General features: G+C 45.4%; 1 protein-coding gene across 2 annotated transcripts in view; it reads right to left on the bottom strand.

The window, feature by feature from the left end:
• LOC115084964 (centromere protein M-like) overlaps window positions 1-27,186 on the bottom strand; it is a 53,913-nt gene extending 26,727 nt beyond the window's left edge. The window contains exons 1-2 of one of the 2 annotated variants that reach the window (XM_029590435.1): window positions 27,053-27,186; window positions 6,511-6,590 (exon numbers count right to left, since the gene is read on the bottom strand). In XM_029590435.1, the coding sequence (XP_029446295.1) occupies window positions 6,511-6,545 (35 nt within the window). In that variant the 5' untranslated portion in view covers window positions 6,546-6,590; window positions 27,053-27,186. Of the gene's footprint in view, window positions 1-6,510; window positions 6,591-26,368; window positions 26,602-27,052 lie in introns of those variants that run through there. The other variant, XM_029590434.1, reaches the window with a different exon arrangement.
• Window positions 27,187-27,607: the final 421 nt, after the last annotated feature.

The raw sequence follows: 27,607 nt of genomic DNA, 5'->3' as shown, positions 1-27,607 counted from the left end.
TTATTCAGTGTCCTGTTTTCAAAGCAGCTTGTATGTTTGAGGCTGATGTAATAAAACCCACACTAAAACGGGAGATAGATGTTAGCATGGGGTTTATTTTACATGCCAGTTCAAAAGGGTGCTTCCCATGAGATGCAAATAGACCAGGTGTTAAAAAATAAAAGTGCACTATGTGGAAAAAAGCACTTTTGACTCATGGTCCATTTGCATGTCAAATCTGTGCTTTAAAAAAAAAAAAAAAAAGCCTCCCACAAACCAGTTGTCTAACCTCTCAAATGGAATTCCTTGTCAAAAAGACCAATGCCGAGTGGACTGGGCCAACAAGTCCTCCCTCCCTCTCTGGCATGCCCATTCTCCACCTTAAAGTTGGCCCACCGGGCCAAGCAGAGTACATTCCAGTTAGTCAGCTCCAGGTTGTGTAGGTCCTCCTTTTCCTAGCCCCCTCCCACCTTAAATATTGGTCCTGCAGAACTCCCACCTAACACCATCTGCATCCCCAGCTGGAGAAAAAAAGTTTACCTCCTTCTGGCAGTGCTGACAGCTGATCGGCTTCCTCCACTATCACATGTCAGTGAAAGGACGGACTTCTGAAAGGGGATTGGTCCTTTCACTAACAGCTGACACTGGAGGGAACAAATCAGCAGACAGTGAAGGAATGAATATTAAGTGCCTAGATTCTTCTGTAACAGATACTCTCCTCTGGTCCCCGAGTTGTTTGATTCCACTAAGCCTTTAGTTTAGGGTCAATTGAGCTTGCATTATATGGAGCTGTGCCATTGGAATAACTTTTTTTTTTTTTTAATTCTTTATATCGTTTTACAAATTAAGAAACACACAAATTTTGCTTACAGAAAGAAAAACAATGTGGGACTGTATATTTTTCCAGTATTCCATTAGAAATAATATTCAATTCAAAAAGAAATAGACAATTATACTTATATTTACCCTATTCAGAATATCGCAAACAATTCAAGGTTTAAATTTTCCCCACTACCAAGCAGAATAGAAGGGAGGAGACGCAAATCAAGGGAGCTTATCCATACGAAAATACTATAGGAACAAAATCAAAGCAAATTACAGCACAATATATTTTTCACTACAGGGTAGAAGTGATAATTTGTTGTAGCCAGAAAACCTATTTCAACTGTTCCGAGGTGAAAAATACGAAACACTTCTCCTTTTGTTATAACACATTTTCAAGGAAAAAGGAGTTTAAAGGAAAAGCCCAACCCCACAACCTCGTCTAAGATTTAAAAATCCAAGACGTCTGATTTGTGTGCTTGAGGCAAGATCTGGAAACATTTTTATAGGAGAATCATAAAAAGTATGTTTTCATCACCAAGTTTAGATCTTTAACAGCAATAAGTTATACTAGTAGTGTCCCTGTATCAATCACCTCCAGGGTTGAGTTTTCCAAAAAATTAGACAAATTTCCTTGAAAGGGAACACTGTTAGCATTCCTCAAAGACCTTGAGGTTGGGAGGAAAAAGCAAATATTTGCTGAAGGTAAACTTTCCTCATTAAAGTCCAGTTTTTCACAGAAAAGTTTTAGAGTTGTAGATGGTATATCCCCCACAACCCTTGGAAAATTAATCAAACGGAGGTTTAAATGTCTCGCTTTGTTTTCCCCAAGTACTCCATACGTCTAGATAGGACATCCCGATCTTTAATTGTTGCTATTTTAAATTCCTAAGAGTTTTTTTCTCTTTCCTCTAGACCCAAGACTTTAATTTTTAGAGAATTAACTTGGTCTTGTAGCTCCTTAAGACTTTTGTGAACACAGAGTGAGTGTTCCTTTTTTTTTTTTATTTAGGGAATTCAGTGTTGAACCCAACCCAGCCACCAAGTCCCATATGGCATCGAGAGTCACCATCTCTGGGCAGGTTGGAATCTTAAACAGCTCCCTGCAAGGAACCATCTCTACATTAGGGGTTGTTGCCCTTCTATTTCTGTTCTCAAGTTCTCTCTCCATACTCCCGATGCTACCTGATATCCCCATAGGCATCTGTCCTTCAACAGGGCTCGACGTTGTTGGTCCAGGTTCCAAATTTGCAGGAGTCCATGGTGTTCCTTCCGTGCTGAAACAGGCTATGAAATCAGCCGATACTGCACCCAGGATCACCGCATCTGCCCTTTGAACTGGTGGATACCTCAGTTTAGGGCTCAGGGATGCCTCCTCTGTAGGCAGAGGAGACTCTCCCACACTGGCCTGCTCACCAGGCTCCTCGGCTCTCTGGATGTTCTGTTGTGCTGGGGAGTCCATGAATTTGGTAATCTCCTGCTGTAAATTCAAAGGGAAAGAAACAGACGGGTATGTCCAGACTTTCCCTTTGCGTTTAGGAGGCATCTCTGTTGCAGGAAAAAAAAACAAAAACGATAGCAACCCAGAGCAAGTCAAACTCGTGTGCTCTCTGTGCGGCCATCTTGGCTCCTCCCCGGAATAACTTGAACCATGGATGCCATGTAGCCTAACATTCTCAACATGAACCAAGCTAACATCTGAAGAACTGAATTGCTCCTTCAGCTGAAATCACTCATCACAGGTCATTTTGATGGTACGAGAAGCCATGGCTTGAATTGCATATGAGAGCGCCCCTATAAATTCCAATTGATGGTGTCAAGATTCATATTGTATTTGAGGTTGTCTGTGAACCCCAGTGAGTGCACCACCAGAATGATACTCTGTATGGATTAGTCCACCCTGCTTACCATTTTCTCTTTGCCAGGTAATTTCTAAGTAGAGAAACACATGAATTCCTAGTTTGCATACAAACATCACAAGTGCAGCATTTTGTGACAACACATGGAGCAGATGTTAGACCAAAAGGCAGTACGTGGTATTGGAAGTGTTTCCCTACTACAGATTTGAGATATATCCAAGTCACAGAAGTATTTGTGGTCTGTCTACCTCCTGCAAATCCAGGGAATTTAGCTAGTCTCCTTTATTCAAAAAAGGATTTACAGAGGTAATAGTAACTAGCTTGAACTTTCTTTTCCACGAATACTTTCCTTTTTGCAAAATGGATTGCAGAAAGATCTAGCCTCAAGTTCTCTTGAGGTACAGGTTGTGGCATTGGCCCATTACAGAGGGAAAGAAGATAAAGCTTTATTGGCCTCTCATCTGGATGTGGTAAGATTTCTTAAGAGTACAGCATTTGGGACCCCCCAATTCAGCAGGTAGTGTTGCATTGTAATCTTAATTTGGTTTTGACAGCCTTGCATAAAACCCCTTTTGAACCATTGAGAAAGGGGACATTGAAAGGCATCATCTTGAAGACAATCGTTTTGGTGGCTATTTGCTCAGCAAGGTGTCTTTTGGAGCTGCAGGCTTTATGAAAAGATGCCGCCTTTCAGTTTTCAAAGGAAGTGATTTCGATTAAAACAGTACCATCCTTCTTACTGAAAGTGGTTTCTGCATTTCATTTGAGTTTGTCTGCTTTTAGGAAATTGGAAGCTTCATATTCCAGAGAGCTTCATGTCTTGGATATGCGCAGGGTTCTCCTTTGATATTTGAAGATCATGAATGCTTTCCGTGGTCGCAACAAACGGGAGAAGGCATCAAAGGTTTCTGTTGCCAGATATATTAAGGAGGAAATAGCCACCAACCATAGGGCCAGTTGACTCCAGTTTTACATACTGGCAGGTAGGCAAGAGTACCTGGGAAATGGCCCTTGCCCCATTTTAGACCTGCAGACAGGTAAAGATAGGCTTGGAAGGAGAGAAGGTGTCAATTTTTAAAGTCTGGATTGCTGGAGGGAACTGGGCTTTTTTGCAGAGAAGGGGGGGGCCCAGTGAAGAGATACAGACCATTTTTTTGTGTACTGTTTATTGGAAAACTAAAATTAAGCATTAAAAAATTCAAACCAAACACACCACACTAAATGAGGAAGGAGCAGTACAATAATTGTTCATACAGGGCAGCAAAAAAAAAAAAAAAAAATTAGTACCAGCCCCAGGTACACAGTGTGTGAAGTTTCCCACGTATCTTCTTCTGAACATATTGAAAAAGGGTGGACAAACTGGTTCCAGTACAGATCTCAGGAGTATTACACCTTTTACCTCTGTCTACATTAAAGAATCATAGTTTATCACTCGCTTTTCCATCCAGGGAGGTCAAATCATTACAGATAGACATACCCATTACAAGGTACCTTTTGACATAGTTCAAAGCATATTACAGCAAGACATATATATGGTACTTATGGACAGCTTAGGGGTTATGTAACATTTCCTCTCCAACAAACTGGTTTGGACCATAGTACTTTGCTATGGTCTCCTTAGAGGCTGTCAGAGGGTCCAAGTTTCTCTGTGCCAACATCCTCACCAGAAGCCCTCTATCCTCTCCTTTAAGTTCTTAGTGTGAATTTTTATGCAGTAAGTAAGCTCTGGTATTTAACAGGGTTTCAACTCCTAAAAAATGCACACTAAACCAGGAGTAAGACCACCATTAAAAATCAGTATGGGGTCATGCAAATCCCATGGAAAAGAAGGTATTAGCTATTCCCCAGCAATGCAGTAAGGTGCTTTGAAGGTAAGACAGCTTAAGACACAACTTAACACTGGAAATTTAACTCCTGCATCAGAGCAATAGTAAAAAAAAAAACCTCACATTTCTGGCGGCCATATTGTACTATTGCTGTACACAGAAGCAGCTAGACACTATTAAACTATCAGATTAAGTGCAGCAGCAGAATAACTGACCACCAAGAATGTGAGTTTACTCCACCTCACACAGGAGTTTACATTTCCAGTGTAAGCTCTCAAGGTGGACACCTACAGTTGAACAGTACATAGGCACTAGGCATCCCAACTTTGGCACACTGTTTAACTGTAGATGCCCATTCCAAGGAGCTTGCACTTTGTTCAGCTAGCTGCAAGTGCCCACTCCGGAGAGCAGATTCTTGCATCCAAGGCCATTTTGCAAGGAATGGCAAGTAAAATGCAAGCATAATCTCTATGGAAGGTACAAACAGCTAGCTTAAAGCATAAACTTCCCAGGGGAACACTTGCAGCTGAACAGGATACCAAAATCAGATGCAGAGCACCAAAGTGCATACTGTTTAGCTGAAAGTGCATGCCCCAGAAAGCTCATGCTTTGAATTTTCTTGCCAAAATGACATTGCATGTGAGATTGGTACTGTGCATCCCAACTTGTGGGCTCATTCTCTCATTTAAGGCCATTTTGACAAGGAATGGCAAGTAAAATTAAAGAATAATCTTTCTGGGAAGGCATCCACAGCTGGATAAACAAAGCATGGGCTGTCAGGGTAGGAGGCAACAGCTTAACAGTACACACTCAGGAACACAAAGAAATCCTGACTGGTGCCTACCTCAGAGAGCTTATGTTGAAAATTTAACTCCTGAGTCCGATATGGAGTAAACTCACATTCCTGGTGGCCAGTGTTATCTACTGTGCCCAGGTGGTACTCCCATCTCAGACCCAAGGAGGACTTAAATTTCCAACATAAGTTCTCTTGAGCTGGAACCTATAACTAAACAATGTGTTAAGCTCTCTAGGGCAAGCACCTACACCTAAATAATATGTCAAAGCTGGGATGCACAACACCAAAGTGCATACCATTCAGCTGAAAGGGCCTTCCCCAGAGAGCTTATGTTTTGTTCAGCTGTAGGTGCAAGTACCAAAGAGCTTACACCGGAAATATAATTCCTTCTTTGGTCTGAGGTTGAGTAAACCCACATTTCTGGCCAAACTCTTTCTAATGCTGTGCCCAGTGTGGTAGAAACAGCTAGACACTACCTCAAGGTCACAGCAATATAGATTATCATGGCTACCAAAAAAGTGAGTTAACTTTTACTCCACCTCAGGCCAAGGAGTTTAATACATAGGATTATTGAGGTAAATGCTCGAAGTTGAGGAGTATGACCAAATGGGCAACTACAGCCATTAGGGAGGCACACAAAAAAGAGTGTACTATTTGGCTGTAGGTGCTTTCCCTAGAGCTTATCCTTTGATTTCACTTAGCATGCCTTGCCCAAATGGCCTTGCATCTGAGATTGGCACTGGGCATCCTGACTTGGGCGCAATCTTGCATGCAAGATCATTTGTCACACTGCTTCCAACCTCACTTTCCTCTTTACTCCTGTTTTAAAGCACTTTTTTTAAATGCACGTTTCTGCATTAGCATACATTTTTCAGTTTAACTCACATTTTACCATTTAGTGCATTTATTTTTACTTGTGTTCTATTTGCATCCCATGGAGACCCCTGTTTAACATGTTTGTAAAGTAATGCTCACATTAAAAATGTACTTGTGTGCCCTTGCAGAAGACCGTGGCGACATCACCCAGCACTACCAATGATCTCTGCAAGATTCATAAGCTTCATGTCCCAAATTTTACATGGAAGCAAGTGTCCAACATTCGGCGTATTGATGAGAAGGTAGGTTGGGGGATTATCACACAAACAACCCCTGAAGACCCTCATGAAATATGAACAAGGAGGATTAAAGATAAGACCATCAAAACACAAAAACATGCACTAAAACTTACATTTTCACATCAAATGTTTTAGATTCCTTCAGCATGGCCTCTGCAAGTTGTTCCTGGTGACACTCCTCTGTTCCCACAAACTGGAAAAGAAAAAAAAATATGCCTCAAGGTAGATCTACTCCTTCCACAACAGCAACTGCTTGACTGTGTAAAGAAAGGTCTTAAACTGCAAAGCAAGTCCCTAGTTTCTCTCAGACATTGAGACTTTTCTGATGTGCTAGGCCAAAAAATTACAATGTACAGAGCTATGAAATGGAACCTGATGGGCAGCAATTTCAGTTTCCAAAAGTCTCAAACTGCTATGCTACAGTACAGGCGAGTATGTCACAACACAGCTAGAGGAGGTACAGAATTTATAGCTCGGGACAGCCAACCATGGAATTTTATAAGTTATGGATGAGGCTGCCAAATCATTTTAGGAAGAAGAATTAGAATGTGGTGGGATAGGAATTCCTTGGGAACAGTTTTAATCAAAACCGGGTTGATGTGATGCCTGTCATGAAACTCGGTATAACAAAAACAATAAATAAAATAAATAAATAAAAAAATCTAAAAAGAGTCATCTGCCAATTAGACCCACTCCTTGAATTTAGTGGTTCATCAGGCATTATGGACTCCTCCAAAGTTATTTAAATCAAGAATGGTCAATATGAGTCCATGCTGGTTGTGTCACCCCTGATCAGGGATCATCTCACACTTTTCTACTGTAAATATTTTGCCATTTTGAAATATCTGGCAAACAATTGCAGCTATATTGAACCTTAAATGTGATATACTTAGCTGTAATTTTGAAATCCTGCATGTTCTTAAACCAATTATTGTCCAATTATCGAAAATTGAGCAATCTATGTTAAACAATTGCTTAATTATAACTAATTTTAGATGTATATTACTGGTGATATACTGTTTATAGTATATAAATTCTAGTGGGAAATCCTATCATTAAACAAACAGGAAACTTAAGGAGGAGGAATATAAACCCAGTCTCCTGTTCACATCCTTCCCCCTTCCCAAAAGACACTATATAGCACTTCTAATTCCAACTACATCCTCCCCTGGAGTTTAGTGGCTAGTGGTGCTGCACAGTCAAGTGGCTTAGGTCAAGGGGGCGCATGGGAAGTATGCATGTGAGTGGTGAATATGAACGCAAGGATTTACTGTGTCCCTTGCACTCTGTTCAGTGTTCTGTCCCTTCCCCTCCTTTGCATTCCTTATTAACAAGCCCCTATCAGTCCTTGGCAGCTCTTAATCAGTCCCTTCAAGTCTTGCTGGCTACATATTCCCTTCAGCTCTCAGTTCCAATAAATGCACATCCCCCTTGGTTACTAGAGCCTGAACTCTGTCAGCTGTGCCAATGCTAGACAATATTGCAACCCCCTTTGATCGGACCTGGGCTCCCTGCCAGCTGTACAACTTCTACAGCTGGCAGAGTCTGGGCTCTCAGCCAACTGCACCACCGAGTGCCAGCAATTGATCTACAGCCAGAACGGCCAAGGCATTCCGCCAACCATGCTGTTGTGTGTAGCAGACACTGCAGGTGATCTCCAGTTCTGCATCTCTGCTCCCTCAGAGCGACTAGTCTATTCCACTTACTTATGCAGTCCTCCAGCATATGTGCACTGACAGATAGTGTCGATACACATCACGCGAACAAACTTGCTTTTATATATAAATAGGATGAGATTGTAGTATCTGAACAATCTAGCACTGTAAGAATCTGTACATCTACACAGGACCATGGTAATAAGCCAAGTTATTCTTATAGCTGCATCTGATGTTAAACATTCATTAATACAGACATTATTATATTTGTATGTTATAGGAAAATTGATTAACAGCTAATTTTCATTCCTGTAACACCACAGATCAGTCTAGACTCCTGGGTTTTGCCTCCCTTCCAGCAGATGGAGACAGTTTTACACACACTGCCATATAACCTAGTGTGCCACTTGCAGTCCCTCAGAACTGACCTGTACGAGGAGAGGCGATACAAGATGGCCGCACATCGAGTGTAGGAGCGGAGTTCTCTCTTACTGCAAGTTTGAAATATACCCGTTTCCTTCAATTTTATGCCTTCGAAAAGGAAAGGGAAGATCAGGGTTTATCCCTCAATCCCCCCACAGACAACTATGCAGCAGGAAATTACCTGCTTTCCTGCCTCATCAGTTCTACATCCAGGAGTCGAGGAGCCCTTGGTGCAGGGGACGAAGAGAGAAGTCCTGGCACCAGAGGAGACCATACTGAGTCCAGATCAGAGAGTAGTTCTGACACGAAGATCAGAGCCACTGTTTCAACCCGACTTGCTGAGTGAGGGGACTTCTTCCGGGTTGCCTGCAGCGAATTCAACTACAAACGCAGCCCTCCAGGCACTAGCATCTTTGATAGCCGCCCCGGGAGTACAGCTCGGCATTGAGCAGCAGAAGTTGGTTTGGGAGAAGGGGCAACTGGGATAAGTCATATTGGAAGCGACTTGCAGCTATTACAAGAGACTATCCCAGAATTTAAGCCCCTAATGATCCCTGAGCGGCCTGAGGTCGTCACAAATGCTGCATTATGGGACCTAATGGTGGGGGTAGCAACCACAGTGAATAATTTGAGCAAGAGTGGAACTTTTAGCTTCACAAAATAATCTAATTTACAAAAGAAAGTTGAAACAATATCCACTAAAGTTTCTACATTGGAAGTGAAGCAATAGGAAAATGAAAAAGTTAAGGTGGCTATGGTTAAAGAAAGAATTTCTGGCCAGAAGAATAGAGACTCTCGAAAACGCCTCTCGTTCTTTAAACATCAGAATTCAAAATTTCCCAAGAATATTAGGAGAAACTCCTTAAGTCTCCCTGAAAGATTCTTGAGCGAGGTTCTGGGCTTTGAAGAAGAAAATTTACCAACGATAAACAATGTAGAGATTACTTACCTGATAATCTCGTTTTCCTTAGTGTATGCAGATGGACTCAAAACAAGTGGGTATAGTGTGCTTGTGCTAGCAGTTGGAGACGGATCTGACGTCAGCACGGGTACATATACCCCCGCAGGAAGTGCAGCAAGTCAGTAATCTTCCTTGCAAAAGCTTTATGGATATATGTGTAACTGACCAGTCGATTAAATGAACAGGATTACCCTGACCGATTGATAGTAGCTGGAGACCGCCAGTGTTCTCAACCGGAAGGAGTCGACACCCGGTAGGGTGGATGCCCTATTATAAGAAAAAACATGGCTTACTGTGAGTCGGTGAATCCCCATGTATGCCGGCAGCCGGGCGGGATGCTGAGTCCATCTGCATACACTAAGGAAAACGAGATTATCAGGTAAGTAATCTCTACATTTCCTAGCGTGTAGCAGATGGACTCAAAACAAGTGGGATGTACAAAAGCTACTCCCGGACTGGGCAGGAGGCTGCCTGAGGTCCATTCAGGATTGCCCTCGCAAATGCTGTGTCCTCCCTGGCCTGGACGTCCAGACGGTAGAATCTGGAGAAGGTATGGAGGGAGGACCACGTCGCCGCTTTGCATATCTCTGCAGGCGACAGCATCCTAGTTTCTGCCCAAGAGGCCGCTTGCGCTCTGATAGAGTGAGCCTTGACCCGTAGAGGTGGTGGTTTTCCCGCTTCTACGTAGGCCGCCTTGATAACTTCTTTGATCCAGCGGGCGATGGTTGCCCGGGAGGCCGCTTCCCCTTGCCTCTTCCCGCTGTGAAGGACGAACAGGTGGTCCGTCTTTCGTACTGCTTCTGACATTTCCAGGTATCTGGACAGCAGCCTGCCGATGTCGAGATGGCGTAGTATTCGACCTTCTTCCGACTTCTTCAAACCTTCCGTGGTAGGCAAGGATATGGTTTGGTTGAGGTGGAAGTGTGAGACTACTTTGGGTAAGAAGGAAGGAACTGTGCGAAGATGGATAGCCTCTGGAGTGATTCTGAGAAACGGATCACGGCAGGACAGTGCTTGTAGCTCTGAGATGCAGCGTGCTGAGCATACAGCCAGCAGGAACACCATCTTCAAGGTTAACAAACGGAGGGACAGGCCTCGAAGTGGTCTGAAAGCATGTCCTGCTAGAAATTCCAAAACTAGGTTGAGGTTCCACAGGGGTACTGGCCACTTCAGTGGCAGGCGAATGTGTTTGACTCCTTTCAGGAAACGTGAAACGTCTGGGTGTGTGGCGATGCTGTTGCCGTCACTCCGGGGACCGTAGCAGGATAGCGCTGCCACTTGAACCTTGATGGAATTGAGGGACAGACCCTTCTGAAGTCCATTTGCAGGAAATCCAAAATGATAGGGATTTTAGCGGCATGTGGATTGGTGCTATGAGTTTCGCACCGGGCTTCAAATACTCTCCAGATCCTTATATATGTTAGTGATGTGGAGAACTTGTGTGCTCGGAGGAGTGTATCTATTACCGGCCCCGAGTATCCTCTTTTCTTCAGTCTAGCCCTCTCAATGGCCAGACCGTAAGAGAATTGAGCTGGATCCTCGTGGAGGATGGGACCTTGCCGCAGCAGGTCCCTGTGTGGAGGCAGGGGAAATGGAGTCCCTGCCAGTAGTCTTCTCATGTCTGCGTACCAGGGTCTTCTTGGCCAGTCCGGGGCCACTATTTATTTATTTGTGTTTTTTTCTATACCGGCATTCACGGAGTTCGTATCATGTCGTATCATGTCGGCCTAGAAGAACTAGGCCTCTGTGCCGCTGAATCTTGTGTATAATGGCGCCCAGCAGGGGCCATGGAGGAAAGGCATATAAGCAGGATCCCCCGAGGCCATGGCTGTACCAGGGCATCGATCCCCTGGGATAGCGGATCCCACCTGCGGCTGAAATATCTGGGTACTTGAGCGTTGGACCTGCCGCTAGTAGGTCCATGCCCGGCATCCCCCACTGATCCACAATCATCTGGAAAGCTGTGGGCGACAGCTGCCATTCCCCTGAATTTAGGCTTTCTCTGAGGAAGTCTGCTGTGGTGCTGCCCTTCCCGGCGATGTGGACGGCGGAGATGTCCTGGAGATTTGCTTCCGCCCAAGTCATCAGGGGGGCTATTTCTAGGGATACCTGTTGGCTTCTGGTTCCGCCCTGTCAATTGATGTATGCCACCATGGTGGCGTTGTCCGACATCACTGACCGCTCTGTTGCGAAGTCTGTGGGCAAATCGCAGGCACGCTAGCCTGACTGCCCGTGCCTCTAGTCTGTTGATGTTCCACCCGACTCTTCTCTGTTCCACCGCCCTTGGGCGGTGAGTTCCTCGCAGTGCTCCCCATCCGTTCAGGCTGGCATCTGTAGTGAGCAGGGTCCAGGTTGGGGAGGACATTCGTGACCCCCGGCTCATGTGGCCGGGCTGTAACCACCACCGTAGCTGATTCCGCACTCTGGCTGGTAGAGGTAGGTGTACGGTGTAGTTCTGTGATCGTGGGCTCCAGAGACAGGAGGGCGCGTTGTAATGGTCTCATATGAGCCCGCGCCCATGGTATCACCTCCAGAGTGGATGCCATAAGGCCGAGGACTTGTAGGTAATCCCAAGCTGTGGGCCGGGTGGCGCTCAGCAGGGCCTGCAGACGATTCCGGAGCTTTGCTCTCCTCTTGGCGGTCAGACTGACCTTGTCTTCCTGGGTGTCGAATCGGACTCCTAGGTATTCCAGTGACTGAGAAGGCTGCAGAGAACTCTTGTTCAAGTTTACTACCCATCCTAGGCTTTCCAGAAGAGATATAACTGTTGGTTGCCTGGTGGCTCTCCTCCGGTGACTTTACCCTGATCAGCCAATCGTCCAGGTAGGGATGGACGAGAATTCCTTCCTTCCTGAGTGACGCCGCCACTATTACTATGACCTTGGTAAAGGTCTGCGGCGCGGTGGCTAACCCGAAGGGTAAAGCTCGGAACTGGAAGTGTTGATTCAGGACCTTGAAGCGTAAATAGCGCTGGTGATCCCGATGGATTGGGATATGCAAGTAGGCTTCCGACAGATCTAGGGATGTGAGAAACTCCCCTGGCTGTACTGCATTCTTGACAGACCGCAGGGTTTCCATGCGAAAGCTGGGGACCCGTAGGTGTCGATTGACTGACTTGAGGTCCAGGACGGGCCTGAAAGTGCCCTCCTTCTTGGGTACTATGAAATAAATGGAATAATGCCCAGAATTTTCCTCCCATGCAGGCACTGGGATTATGGCTTTTAGGGACAGGAGCCTCCGCAAGGTAACTTCTAGTGCCGCCCTCTTGAGGGGTGAGCAAGGAGATTCCACAAACTTGTCCGGCGGGAGCCGAAGAAAGTCCAGGTAATACCCACTGGTCCGAGGTAATCTCAACCCACCTGCGGTAGAAGAGGGTTAGCCTGCCCCCTATGGCTGCTACCCCCGGATGGGTCAGCTGATTGTCATTGTGGGGTGCGACCGGGACCAGAGTCCGAGCCGGTTCTCCTCTTGTTGTGCTTAGTCTGAAAGGGCTGGTTCCTGGCCTGAGAACGAGGTGCTTGGTAGCGAGCCCTGTAAGGGTTGAAACGCTGAGAGTTTCTACCTCTGGATGGTCTAGGAAAAGGGCGCTGGCTCCTCCTTGGCCTGTCTTCTGGTAGAGGCGCCCCATTTATTGGCCAGTTTCTCGAGGTCGCTGCCGAACAGGAGGGATCCCTTAAAGGGCATTCTCGTGAGACATGTCTTTGAGGAGGAGTCTGCCGACCAATTACGTAGCCAGAGCTGTCTCCTGGCTGCCACTGAGGATGACACTCCCTTGGCTGCCGTACGGACTAGGTCGGAGGCTGTGTCAGTGAGGAACGAGAGAGCAGATTCCATCTCTTCTCCTGGGGTGTTCCTAGCCTGTGATAAACAGGAACGCGTCACCACGGTGCAGCAGGTCGCAATTCGTAGGGACATGGCTGCCACCTCAAAGGCTTGCTTCAGTATGGCGTCCATGCGCCGGTCGTGTGTATCCTTGAGGGCCATCCCCCCTTCCACAGGAATGGTGGTGCGCTTCACAATTGCGCTAACTATGGAGTCTACCTGAGGGCACGCCAGCATCTCCTTAGTTGCCGGGACTAAGGGGTACATGCCAGACAAGGCCCGACCCCCTTTGAATAAGGTCTCCGGCGCATTCTATTCCAGATCGATTAGCTGCTGTGCTGCTTGTAGGAGGGAAAAATGGTGAGCCATTTGGCACAGGCCCTCTAACAGGGGGTTCATTCTAGGTTCCCCTGGGGTGTCATGGCCCGGGAGAGCCAGTTCCAACAGGCATTGAGAGATCCTCTTTCAGAAAGAAGCGCCTCATGGTCCGATATGGTTCAATCCCCGAGGGAAGTTATCCCTCCTCGAGGGGCTCGTCGTCTTCCTCAGGGCAATCTGAATCCCCATAAGTGGGGGTTCCGGGTGGCGAGTGGCCGTGCCTAGGCCTTGAAGGTCCAGGGGCCGGGTCATCCGGTACGTATGGACCCATTCGGGGAGCAGACTGCATTGTGACAAAGGCATGAATCCCCTTGAATAATTCCACCCAGGAGAGCGAAGCAGGATCTGGCCTTAGGGGCACCAGGTCTCTTGGGTTCCCTGGCAGCTCACCGCTGCCTGCTAGGTCCTGGGTGTTCCCTGAGGAACTGGCAAGTACGCTGGGCTGAGACCGGTCCTGGCCTGGAACTCCCAGGGCCTCTTCTCATTGGGCACATAGGGAGTCTGCTTCCTCGCTCTGTGTGGCTCTGAGGTTGCATGCAGAGCAGAGGCTTATGCCTGATTCTGGAGGTGCCAGCTCCGCTGACGCATGGGCTCTCTTACGCTCCATCTCGTCTGTTAACTCGGCTAGAGTCTGTGCTTTGTAATACGCGCGAAAGATGTGCGCCTACCAATATGCGCGTATCCACGTGCGCCCAGCAACAGGCGCCCATGGCACGGTGACGAACCAGGGCAGAAGGCGACGGCGAGCAGGCAGGCAAAATGGCGACCCCCTTGGCGGGTTGCCACGTAGGCAGACTCTGCTACTCCTCGCTTCCTCGGAGACCAACAAGTAAAGATGTATGCCTTACCTTGTCTTCGGCGCTTCCCGGCTGCGACCCGGGCGGTCTCCGGCTGCGGAGGGAGAGGGTGAGTACCGTCACCGCCGCGCTCGAAGAGGTGCACCCGCTGCCTCTAGGCCGCGCCCGAACTAGTCTCGCTCGAGGGCCAAGTCCACGCCGGGACAGAGGCTGCCTCTATGCCGCGCCCGAGCCCTTCTCACTCGGGGGCTAAGTCCCTGCCGCGAACCGGCCACCGGACAGAGGCTCTTACCTCCGAGGGACCACGGAAATCGCCTTGGGAAACTCAACTGGGGGAGGGACCGAATGGTATCACCACAGGAGTGCGGGGCTCATCTTCAGGTAGGTTTCTTCTATGAATTTAGTCGTTAGAATTTGGAAAACGCTCAGCGAACGTGAGGTAGCTCCAAAGTGCTTTGGAGACGGAAATTACTGAATTGCTGCACTTCCTGCGGGGGTATATGTACCCGTGCTGACGTCAGATCCGTCTCCAACTGCAGCACGAGCACACTATACCCACTTGTTTTGAGTCCATCTGCTACACGCTAGGAAAATGTTATTTTTTGCCTAGAACTGTTACTACATCATACAGAATTAACGTTCAGGAAAATTTGACTGAAATTTCTGGCCGGTCCACTGACCAGTAGCGCTGGTCGGGGAGGGCCGACCCGATCCGAGGGAGGAGCGCAGGACCGGATAGCACTTCCATGACTACCGCTCGGTCCTTCAAGCCATACTATTCTCAAAGATTGATTACTGTAATGCGCTGCTGCTTGGTCTCCCGGCCTCTTCTACCAAACCTCTTCAAATGCTGCAAAACACTGCAGCCAGGATACTCACAAACTCTCGCCGTATGGACCACATCACACCGATTCTAAAAATACTTCACTGGCTACCCATCCGCTACAGAATTCTCTTCAAGACACGGACCATCATTCACAAAACCATATTTCAGCAATCCTCTCTCCAACTCACCATACCCCTCAAACCACACTCCTCAGCAAGACCTACCAGATCTGCATACAGACTCCCTCCAGGTTCCCCCGAACAAATCCGCTATACACAACGCCATTGAAAAACGAGCGCTATCAACTGCCGGTCCGCATCACTGGAATTCTCTCCCACCAGATCTCCGCCAGGAACACTGTCATATCACATTCAGAAAAAAATTAAGAACATGGCTGTTCGCCCAAGCATATCCTTGAAGAAGCCTTATGGTAATCCACACGGACCAACACCCCACGGTTGCGTCCCCTTTCCGCCGCACAAAGGAACTGTTTTGCTGCTAACTGCGCTCTCATATAACTTGTCTAATCGACTCCACTGTGTAAATTGTATATAATTCTTACCATGTAAGCAATTACTCTCTGCTTACATGCACTGCTCTCCAGTTAGAAATGAATCCCTTTTTTCTAACAGCCTTGTTCCACATTCCCTGTTGTAATGTAACTTTCGCTTTCAGTGTTAACTGGTTTACCCCCTAGTTTATTGTAAACCGGTACGATAAGACCTGGTCTTGAGCATCGGTATATTAAAAGAATTTAAATAAAATAAATAAATAATAAATAAATAAATACTAGAAAGTTCAAACTTAAGAGGTTTTGGACAGAGCAACTCTTCTGGTCTCATTAATATCTCAATTAGATGTTCAAATTATCATGAAAAATTACTTTAGGAAATTTCCAACTTCCTTTTTGAATGAAAATGTAAAACTTTCCAGATCTCTCCTCCTTAACCCAAGAAAGATGTAGAGCTTTTTTAGCTCTATGTCAAGAAACTATTTCCTTAGGCTTTACCTTCATGTTAAAATTTCCATGTAAATGTAGGTTAAAGAGGGGGCAGAGGTATATATATTTTTTACTGTAGAACAATTAAGATCCTTTATTCAAACACACCTACCACTTCATCTCCCATAAATATATAAAAGATGAAATGGGTTACGTGCACATTACTTTGTTAAATATAAATTGCTTAATATGAATATTTTTCTCTAAATTTACGGATCATTTTAAGAGTTGCTATATTGATTTATGGACATATAAATGGAAGTAGTTTATGTATTAATTGCTTTAAAATGTTACAAATGAATATTTACTTGATTTCTGTACTTGCAAAAAACTTATTTTTTGTAATGTGAAAATCTGTTAAAAAAAAAAAAAGAATTGACTGTACCAAAGCCAAGATAGTAGAAACACTAATAACAACCACAAATTAATATCCCTTGAATGAGCAGTGGGAAGTAACTTGTCCACATTAAAAACATGAAGGATTAAACAAAACCTGTGCCATTCTTCAGAATAATTACAATCGATCACGTGGACTCTCCTAAACTTCCTACCTCAACCAGGCAGGACTCTGGACTGATCTGTGGTAATTCAGGAACAAAGGTTAGCAATTAAGAACCAATTTTCCCTTTCCCTGTATATACCCAGATCAGGCCAGACTCCTGGGATGTACCAAAACTTCCCTAACCGGGGTGGGACTGCGAGAGTTCTGCTCAAAGTATGCTCTCCCCAAAGTCCATGGCTTCTGGGGCCTGGAAATCCAAACGATGTCTGGCGAAAGTGTGCAAAGACTTCCAAGTAGCCACCCTGCAAATTTCTTGCGGTGACACTTGCTGACATTCAGCCCAGGATGCCGCCTGGGAATGAGTAGAATGAGCCTTTAAGCCCTGAGGGACCGGACACCTCTGACAGATATACATGGGGCCAATGGCTTCCTTCAACCACCGTGCAATCGTGGCTTTTGACACCTTATGCCCCTTTTTCGCACCACTCCACAGCACAAAAAAGGTGATCAGACAACCGGAAGCTGTTAGTAACTTTAAGATGCGTACATTGTTGAGGTATGACATCCAAAAGCCATAACTCTTTCGCATGAGGTGCTATAGCCTCCAAATTCTGGAAAGCCAGGAATTCCACCAACTGATTTAAGTGAAAAGACAATATCATCTTCAGCAGGAAAGCTGGAACTGTCCACAAGGAAACTCCCAAATCTGAAGTGCTCAAGAAAGGATCTCTCCTTGACAAGGCTTGAAGTTCCAAAATCCTTCTGGAGGAACAAACCACCACCAAAAAACCACCTTCAAAGTGAGATCTTTCATAGTAACCCTTTTAAGAGGCTCAAACAGCGCCACACACGTCTTTCAGGACTAAGTTAAGGCTCCAGGAGGGGACACAGCCTCTGAACTGGAGTGGAGGGTGCAAATGCTTCACCCCTCAGAGAAAAAAAACGCACTACATCCAGATGTGCATCCACAACCACCCCGTAGACCTCACCTCAAAGACAACCTAAGACTGCCACCTGAACTTCAAACCTCTTTGCAAGAAGGTAAGAATATGTGCTACAGAAGCTCAGATAGAGTCAATTCCCTGCTCCATGCACCAATCTTCAAAACCTCTCCAGACCCTCACATACACCAAGGAGGTGGAAGACTTTCTAGCCTGTAAGAGTAGCAATACCATCCTCAGAGTAACCTTTCCTCCCAAAAGCCAAGCTGCAAGACAGAAGCAAGTCGCCTGATCTGAAAATATGGGACCTTGGTGCAGAAGCTTTGGCAGATGAGCGAGCCTCAACAGGCTGTCTACCACCAGATTGATCAGATCTGCAAACCAAGGCGTCCAAGGCCACTCCAGAGCCACCAGAATCACATCTCGGGTGAATCTCCACCTGCCGCAAAATCTTGCCCACCAGCATCCATGCCAGAAACACATACAGCAGAACATCCCACAGCCAAGGAAGAAACAAGGTGTCGACTCACTCTGCTCCATGCTCTCTTGTGACTGAAGTGTGGTGTCTTGGCATTTCTCTGTGTTGCCATTAAATCCATGCGGGGCTTGCCCCACCTGCAATAGATGAGCACCATCGCTTCCTTTGACAGCTCCCACTCTCCAGGATCCAGCTATTAACAGCTGAGAAAATCTGCTTGCACATCGCCAGTCCTGGCTATGTGAGAAGCTATCAGTGCCAGATGCTGCTTTGCCCATTGGATTAGTTCCAGAGCTTCCTCAGCCACCGCTCGACTCTTGGTACTACCCTGCCTGTTGATATACACCACAGTCGTTGCATTATTGGACAAGACTGACTGGATGGTCACAACATAGAAATGACGGCAGAAGACGACCAAACAGTCCATCCAGTCTGCCCAGCAAGCTTTCACACTTTTTTTTTCATACTTTTCTGTTACTCTTATCCCTTTAAATAATTTTTGGTTTTATTTCCCTTCCACCCCCATCGTAGATAGCAGTGCTGGAGCGACATCTAAGTGAAGTGTCTAGCTAATTGGTTTGGGGTAGTAACCACTAAGCAAGCTACTCCCACGCTTGTTTACCCAGCCTGTGCATCTCAGTCCTTGTTGGTTGTTTGAATACAAATCCTCAAAATGCACTCAGCGCCAACTGTACCGCTCTTGTCTCTAAGCGATAGACCATGACGCTTCCTCTGTCAACCACTGGCCTTGCACCAATTGATTTTGACAGATGGTTCCCCAACCAAGGAGGCTGGCGTCTGTGGTAACCACTGTTCACTGCCAAGTCCACCCCTTGACACAAGTGGTCCCAACCAAGCCACCACGAGACTCTGGATCTGGCTAACTCCATAAGTGGCAGTAGAAGCTGAACGTACAGACAACAGATCCCACCAGGAAAGTAATGCCGCTTGCAGAGATCTCATATGATCAAAACACCCAAGGCATGAGCTCCAACATGGACGCCTTGAAGCTGAGAACCTGTAGGTAATCCCAGACCCAGGGAACCTGGCTCTCCAACCTGCAAACTTGTGACTGCAACTTGACAATACGCTCCTCTGTAAGAAAAACTTTCCCCAACTTGGTATCGAAGCACACTTCCAGAAATTCCAATACTTGCAACGGGACGGGATGATTCTTGGACCAATGACTTGGACAAAACATGTGTTGACCAGTCCCTCAACCAAAAGAAGTCTCCTGGCCAAGACAATCGACATTGTCTTAGAGGATGTCCTAATGAGGTCATACAGTGCCATAGGTGACCACAGCTTCCAGCCATTCTGCCTGCTTTGTTGGTAACAAGGGTGAGGGCAGCCTGAACACAGACAGGCCCAAAGTGAGCACAGAGTTGGGTTCTATACCTCAAACACGTTCTGAAGGACAGATTTGCCAAACCTACTGTCACGTTGACTATCCCTATCTAGACAGTAATGTGATGAGAATATGTGGAGAGAACTCCATGTCTCAGCTCTGTAGATCTCCTCCATGGGAACTAATTGCAAGTGGGCCACCGACATTGCCATGGCTCAGAGTGAGCCTTCAGATGGTCCCCAAGATGCAGGCTCACATGGGACTAACAGAAGGAGATGCAGTCTAGCAGCCAACTGGAAAGAGTGCTTGGCAACAGGATTGCCCAACTTATTCCTACCAAAAGAAACAAAATATTGGGTGGACTATCTATGGGCTTCTGTCTGCTCTAGACAGAAGGCTAAGGCTCTTTTGAAGTCCAAACTGTGCAGGGCTTGTTTGCTTTGGTGCGAATGGGGTCTGAGAAAATGTCAGCAGGATGATGGACTGGTTAAAATGGAAGTCCATCACCACTTTAGGCAGGAACTTAGAGTGCGTACATAAGACCATCCTGTCATGGAGAAACTTAGTATAAGGTGGATAATTCACTAAGGTTCGAAAAAGCTGCCATGGCCTACTGCGCAGCATGCAGGAAAGAAGCCTAACTCCAGAGCCTAGCCCACCACGGCCACTCAACCCGCCAGACTGCCCAGTTCCCCTAAGCCCCATGGGAGCAGGAATGAACGTTGGAATGGCGCACAGAGCATGGAGACTGGATGAAGTCCTGCAAACCCCTCTACATTGTCTCTGCCTTTACTTTTTCTTTTTTTTTTTAAACTTACTAGAGTGCAGCCTTATCAGCTGAGTACAGAGTGTCTCCAGCTGCGCAGGGAGAGGGCATGTGCCATCACTGCTGCACTTAGCCTCCTGCACCAACTGCATTTAAGCTGTACAATCAGCTAAGTCCACACTGGGAAACCCAGCTACCAGACCAAGGCAATAACCTCGGGAATTCTCAACTAGGGAAGGGACCATCTGGTATTACTGCAAGAGAACAGGGCTTTCCATATTCCATTTTAAATTCTCCTTCCAAAATCTGATGGGAGACTGAGCACTCCCACGTCCACTTACAGTCAGGGGCTACGGGAGAGCCGACCCTTCTGATTACCTTAAATCTTATTATGCATGTGATTTTTGCCCAGGCTCTATATTGTTTAATACTGCTCTACTTAGTAATGGTGTGAAATCACCACGTTCTCTATGTTCTCTATGGACCCATGTCTCCATTAGTGATTATTACCTTTTACTTTGTTATGCGGACCTAGTGGAGAACTTCTGACGTCTGCTGCTGTCTTCAACTTGGTGGGCGGGGTTCCATCTATGATGAAGGGTGGATCCATCAGCTACTAATTACACCTTAATAAATCCTATCGGGGTCACTGCTTAGTTTAATGGTCTTGCTGTATCTGCCCACCTCCCTTACGTTCCAGTGTTAGCGCGACTGTAGCCCCTGACTGTAAGCGGACGTGGGAGTGCTCAGTCTCCCATCAGGTCCGCATGACAACACGCAAAGCAATGATTCATTTATTAATTGGATTTGTTATAAGGGACTGGCGCGATTAGGACAGATAGAAGATAGCACCTCATTCTATAGAGCTGGGGTATATAGAATGTACACCTCGATGAATGCACGGTCTTTTTTAGAGATATCACCCTAATTAAACACACCGGCGTCAGCCTCGGTTCAGTGAGGGGAGGTGTTTGAAAACCCGCGGTAAGTATAAAAGTGCAGTATAGGCACTCGCGCCTTAGACATGGAAGTAAGGCGTCGTCCACGTATAACTGAATAACTACAACAAACGTAAGTGTTAAAGACTTGATAGTGGTAATTAACAAATGAGTAGAGTTACAATAATGATTAAGTAAGAGCTAAACGCTTTGGTTTTTATAGTTGGAGACACCACAAACGCTGTGTACCCGGAGAGGACACAGCAGTTTTCCCTCCCGTAGCCCCTGAAGCAGGCACCTAGTGCCGAAACATGGCCCATGTCGGGCAGGCAGACGCGACCCACTGAGAAGGAACAGAAACGGCAGCCTTGATAAGTATTCAAACATAAGAATTAACTGTTGGGTCGCCTCAGCAAACAGGGAGGTGGGATTTTACGAAAATAGTCAAAGAGAAAAGAAAGAATAAAAATTGGTTCTATACAAGATATCAATAATAAAGAGTAATGGACGGGGCGAATGAAAAGGACAATTAAAAATTGGTTGTCCTTAAACAGAGCCACCGTACAGGAGAGACACCACAATACAAGTTTTCCCTTGTATTGGTGAAGGTTGGAGAATAACTGATGCTAGTAATAGCAGTGGCTATTCCCTAAGTCAACTTGATTAATAGCAGGTAATGGACTTCTCCTCCAAGAACTTATCCAATCCTTTTTTAAACACAGCTACACTAACTGCACTAACCACATCCTCTGGCAACAAATTCCAGAGTTTAGTTGTGCGTTGAGTAAAAAAGAACTTTCTCCGATTAGTCTTAAATGTGCCACATGCTAACTTCATGGAGTGCCCCCTAGTCTTTCTATTATCTGAAAGAGTAAATAACCGATTCACATCTACCCGTTCTAGACCTCTCATGATTTTAAACACCTCTATCATATCCCCCCTCAACCGTCTCTTCTCCAAGCTGAAAAGTCCTAACCTCTATAGTCTTTCCTCATAGGGGAGTGTTCCATTCCCTTTATCATTTTGGTCGCCCTTCTCTGTACCTTCTCTATCGCAACTATATCTGAGATGTGACGACCAGAATTGTACACAGTATTTGAGGTGCTGTCTCACCATGGAGCGATATAGAAACATTTTCCATTTTATTCACCATTCCCTTCCTAATAATTCCTAACATTGCCACAGCACACTGAGCAGATGATTTCAATGTATTATCCACTATGAAGCCTAGATCTCTTTCCTAGGTGGTAGCACCTAATATGGAACCTAACATTGTGTAATTATAGCATGGGTTATTTTTCCCTATATGCATCACCTTGCACTTATCCACATTAAATTTCATCCGACATTTGGATACCCAATTTTCCAGTCTCAGAAGGTCCTCCTGCAATTTATCACAATCCGCTTGTGATTTAACTACTCTGAATAATTTTGTATCTGCAAATTTGATTACCTACTAGTCTTCCTTTCCAGATCATTTATAAATATATTGAAAAGTACAGATCCCTGAGGCACTCCAATGCCCACTCCCTTCCACTGAGAAAATTGTCCATTTAATCCTATTCTGTTTTCTGTCTTTTAACCAGTTTGTAATCCACGAAAGGACATCACCACCTATCCCATGATTTTTTACTTTTTAGAAGCCTCTCATGAGGAACTTTGTCAAATGCCTTCTGAAAATCCAAATATACTACATCTACCAGTTCACCTTTATCTACATGTTTATTAACCCCTTCAAAAAACTGAAGATTTGTGAGGCAGACTTGCCTTGGGTAAAGACATGCTGACTTTGTTCCATTAAAACCATATGTTCTGTGATTTTGATCTTTAGAACACTTTCTACTATTTTTCCTGGCACTGAAGTCAGGCTAACTGGACTGTAGTTTCCTGTATCGCCCCTGACGCCCTTTTTAAATATTAGGGTTACATTAGCCACTCTACAGTTTTCAGGTGTATACCATCCAGTCCAGGTGATTTACTACTCTTCAGTTCGTCAATCAGGTCCTACCACATCTAGGTTTTTACTGTGATTTGGTTCAGTCAACCTGAATCATTACCCATGAAAACCTTCTCCAGAACAGGTGTCTCCCCCACATCCTCTTCAGTAAACACTAAAGCAAAGAAATTGTTTAATCTTTCTGCAATGGCCTTATCTCCTCTAAGTGCCCCTTTAACCCCTTGATCATCTAACGGTCCAACTGACTCCCTCACAGGCTTTCTGCTTCAGATATATTTCAAAAAGTTTTTACTGCGAGTTTGCCTCTACGGCCAACTTCTTTTCAAATTCTCTCTTAGCCTGTCTTATCGAGGACTTATATTTCACCTGCCAACGCTTATGCTTTATCCTATTTTCTTCTGTTGAATCCTTCTTTCAATTTTTGAATAAAGATCTTTTGGCTAAAATAGCCTCTTTCACATCACCTTTTAACCATGCCAGTAATCGTGTTGCCTTCCTTCCACCTTACTTAATGTGTGGAACCCATCTGAATTGTGCTAAGATGGGGGTTTTGTTTTGGGTTTTTTTAAAGTCTACAAATCTTGCACGCGTTTTACCTTTGTAGCTGCTCCTTTCAGTTTTCTATTTTTCATTTTATCAAAGTTTAGCATTAAAGTCATGGATTTGCTTTCTATCACCCTTGCAGTCATTAATTCAAATTTGATCACATTATGATCACTTTTGCCAAGCAGCCCCACCATTACCTCTCTCACGAAATCATGTGCTCCACTTAAAGTTAGATCTAAAATTATTCTCTCTCTCGTCTGTTCCTGAACCAACTGTTCTATAAAACTGTCATTTATTCCTTCCAGGAACTCTCTCTAGCATGTCACATTTACCCAGTCAATAATGGGGTAATTGAAATCTCCCATTACTGCACTACCAATTTCGTTAGCTTCCCTAATTTCTGTTCGCATTTCACTGTCCATCTCACCATTTTTGCCAGGTGGACGGTAGTATACTATCACTATACTCTTCCCCAACACACAAGGGATTTCTACCTATAAAGATTCGATTGAGCATTTAGTCTCATGTAGGATCTTTATCCTGTTGGACTCTATGCCATCCCAAATATAAAGCACCACCCCTCCTCCCAGATGCTCCTCTGTCATTGCGATATAATTTATACCCCGGTATAGCACTGTCCCATTGGTTATCCTCCTTCCATCATATCTCTGAGATGCCAATTAAGTCTATGTCATCATTCACTGCTATACATTCAAATTCTCCCATCTTACTTTAGACTTCTGGCATTAGCATACAAACATTTCAAAGTGTGTTTTTTTGTTTGTATTTTCATTCCAGTTTATCCCTATCAAAAAGCAGAATTTAACTCAGGTGAATTTTTAATTACAGGCACTTGGACTACTTTTCTTATTATTGGAACCTCACTGTTGGGATGACCTAATTCTAATGCGTCATTAGTATCCTTTGAATATACCTCCCGCCGAATCATGCGCTGTTGAGCAACTGTCTGCTTTCCTCTTTGTTCTTGTTTAAAAGCTGCTCTATCTCCTTTTTAAAGGTTAGCACCAGCAGCCTCGTTCCACCATGGTTAAGGTGGAGCCCATCCCTTCGAAAAAGAGTCCGCCTTCTCCAAAAGGTTCCCCAGTTCCTTACAAAACTGAATCCCTCTTCCTTGCGCCATCATCTCGTCTACGCATTTAGACTCCGGCGCTCTACATGCCTCTGAGGACCTGCGCGTGGAAGAGGGTGCATTTCAGCTTATGCTACCCTGGAGGTTTTGTATTACAGCTTTCTATCTAACAGCCTAAATTTGGCTTCCAGAACCTCCCTTCCACATTTTCCTATGTTGTTGGTGCCCACATGTACCACAACAGCCGGCTCCTCCCCAGCACTGTCTAAAATCCTATCTAGGTGTCTCTTGAGTATTGCACAATGGCAACTCCTAATGTCCAGCCTCATGGTGCACAAGCACTTGGTTCCAGAAAGAGTATGGTCACTGCAAAGAGCTAAATGAAGGTGGGAAGAAATGTTTAAAAAAAAAAAGGGGGGGGGGGGGGGGGAAGAACACCCATATAGTTGCAAATGAAGGGCTCTTGGTGTCATAGCCCAACAGATGCCAGTTTCAACCACAATGGAAGCCCAGAAGAGCATCTCTAGCTACAAAAGCCATGGAAGAAACCAAATTAACAATTCAAATGCTGCACTGAATACCATAGTCATTGTAAATCTGATGTTAAATACACAGGAATATATAATCTGTTTACTTCACTTTCTTCGTCAATATTCTCTGGGACAGTAGTTCCTAGTCGGAGTCCTACCAATTCTCTAGAATAACTTCAACTTCCACCTGTATACAAAACGTCTTCAAAATGACATCCAGTTTCACAGTGATTTGCTTAAGTCCCTCTCACTCATTACTTTCAAAGAACATTTCTAGTGTGGGTATTTCACTAACATCCTTTTCAGAAAAGAAGAATGCAAAAGAATTGAATTTTTTCTGCAATAGCCTTGTCCTCCATCATCTCTCCTAGTGGCACAACTGAATCCTTAACAGGCATCTTGCTTTTGACATACATTAAACGTTTTTACATCTGTGGCAAGCGTCTTCTCAAACTCCTTTCTTAGTGTCTTAATGTTTTATATTAATTAAATGGATAAATGAGGATCCACCAGACCAAGATACGTGGTCATCCTTATGGAAGGGGAAAATGCAAATGAACAGCTGTAAATAGAAGGCAATCATGATTTGAGGGCATTTCTGGGTATCTGGAGCAATTGCCTAAATTCAGCGAAAAAGAAACTAAAAGTTAGGCTTGTCTTAGACACCTGCAAAATCAAAATTTAAAGCTGGCAGAGCTGTTTCATCTTCCCCCCCAATAGAATTTTTTTTTTTAGGGTGTCACCATCCCTGTCATGAAGGCGGCCCGAAATCTCACCCGCCACCACGGAGACCGCGGCCAACCGCGAGCGACTAAGCCTTACGTCACGAACGCCAAACATCAACCCTAGCGGCCAAGTGACAACTGAGCACGCCGAGGTCTCCCCCCCGCCCCCCGTTACTATTCCAAAATCAAAGCAACAAAATAAATGCATCCGGCGCACGTGCTGAACGAGGAGCCGAACACTCGCCGTCGATTCCTGGGCACCCTTAACCCATCTCCCAGGGCACGCACCAGCACGGTAGCCGTGTTCAGCATCGGCATCTTGTCGAACGGCTTCAGCACAGACATGGTGGCCGCAGCGCGCGTCCGTCCTCGCTTGCTCGCTCGCTTTCAGCCTCACTTCAGCCTTTCTGAACCGTTAAAGCTCCGGAAGGCGGGATAGAAACAACGAAAGGCCTCGCCCACAACCCAACTTCGAACGGACCGCGCCAACCTCTGACATCAAACGTAAGCGTAGAAGCAGACGTCCTCACGCTGAGGCGTTAAATAAGCCTGCGTATTTAAATCAGGTAGGCGCGGTCTAATGAAGTCTTATTCCTATTCCCGCCCCCTAGCTCTTCCGGCATGCAGGGCGTGTGCAATTTGAGTCTTTCCCGTTACTCGTTTCGCTCCAAGCTCCAAACCACCTCTTCTTCTTTTGGTCTAGTTACATCCTCCCTTCCCTTGGACAGATCCCACCTCATTCGTCTGCATTTTATACATTTCCCCCTTCTTTTTCTACCCTTTTGTTTTAATTATTCTGAATAATTAATTATTCTGATAATTGCAGATTTGTAAACCGTTATGATGGCTCTACCGAATAGCGGTATATAAAACCCTACAAATAAAGAAATAAATAAATATTATTTTAGGAACAATAAGGTTATCTGAATGTGAATGTGCAGCACTGCTTAGGTAGTCGAGGCTTGGGCTCACTTGACGTCCGTCCGTGTTTCTCGGCTTCTAGGTAGCTGCACCGCTGTGGGAGTGGTGATCTGTTTGGCCGATGTCAGCCGACACGCCTATCCAGCTGCAGGACTGGTCCAAGAATATTCAGTGTTTTAGGTGAACCTTTAATCATGCACTCATCTCTCCTAAAGTACTTCCTGAAACCACTTCCTCTTACCAGCGGAAGTGGTTTTAGTTCTCATCCTTCTTTAGTGACATTGGCTGTGGCACAGCAGCCCTCCTGGCTTCATGCTGGTGGGATTTTGTCACCCCCCCAAAAAAAAATGTTGGTGTTCTAGGACAGGGGTGCTCAAACTGGTCCTATGGCCCCTGCAGTCAGTTGGGTATTTGGGATATCCCTAATAATATGCATAAGATTTATTTGCATGCACTACCTCCTGTGTATGGAAATATATTTTATGCATATTCATTAAGGATCTCTTGAAAATCCAATTGGCTGGGGGGGGGGGGGGGGGGCGGTATGACATGTTTGAGCACCTCTATACTAGGAGACTGCCTAGTTTGTTTAATAGGTCCTGCATA

This window comes from Rhinatrema bivittatum, chromosome 2 (assembly GCF_901001135.1).
Source record: "Rhinatrema bivittatum chromosome 2, aRhiBiv1.1, whole genome shotgun sequence".
Taxonomy (NCBI): Eukaryota; Metazoa; Chordata; class Amphibia; order Gymnophiona; family Rhinatrematidae; genus Rhinatrema; species Rhinatrema bivittatum.
The sequence above is the reverse complement of the archived record's forward strand: the minus strand, read 5'-3'. Positions and strand labels throughout refer to the sequence as shown.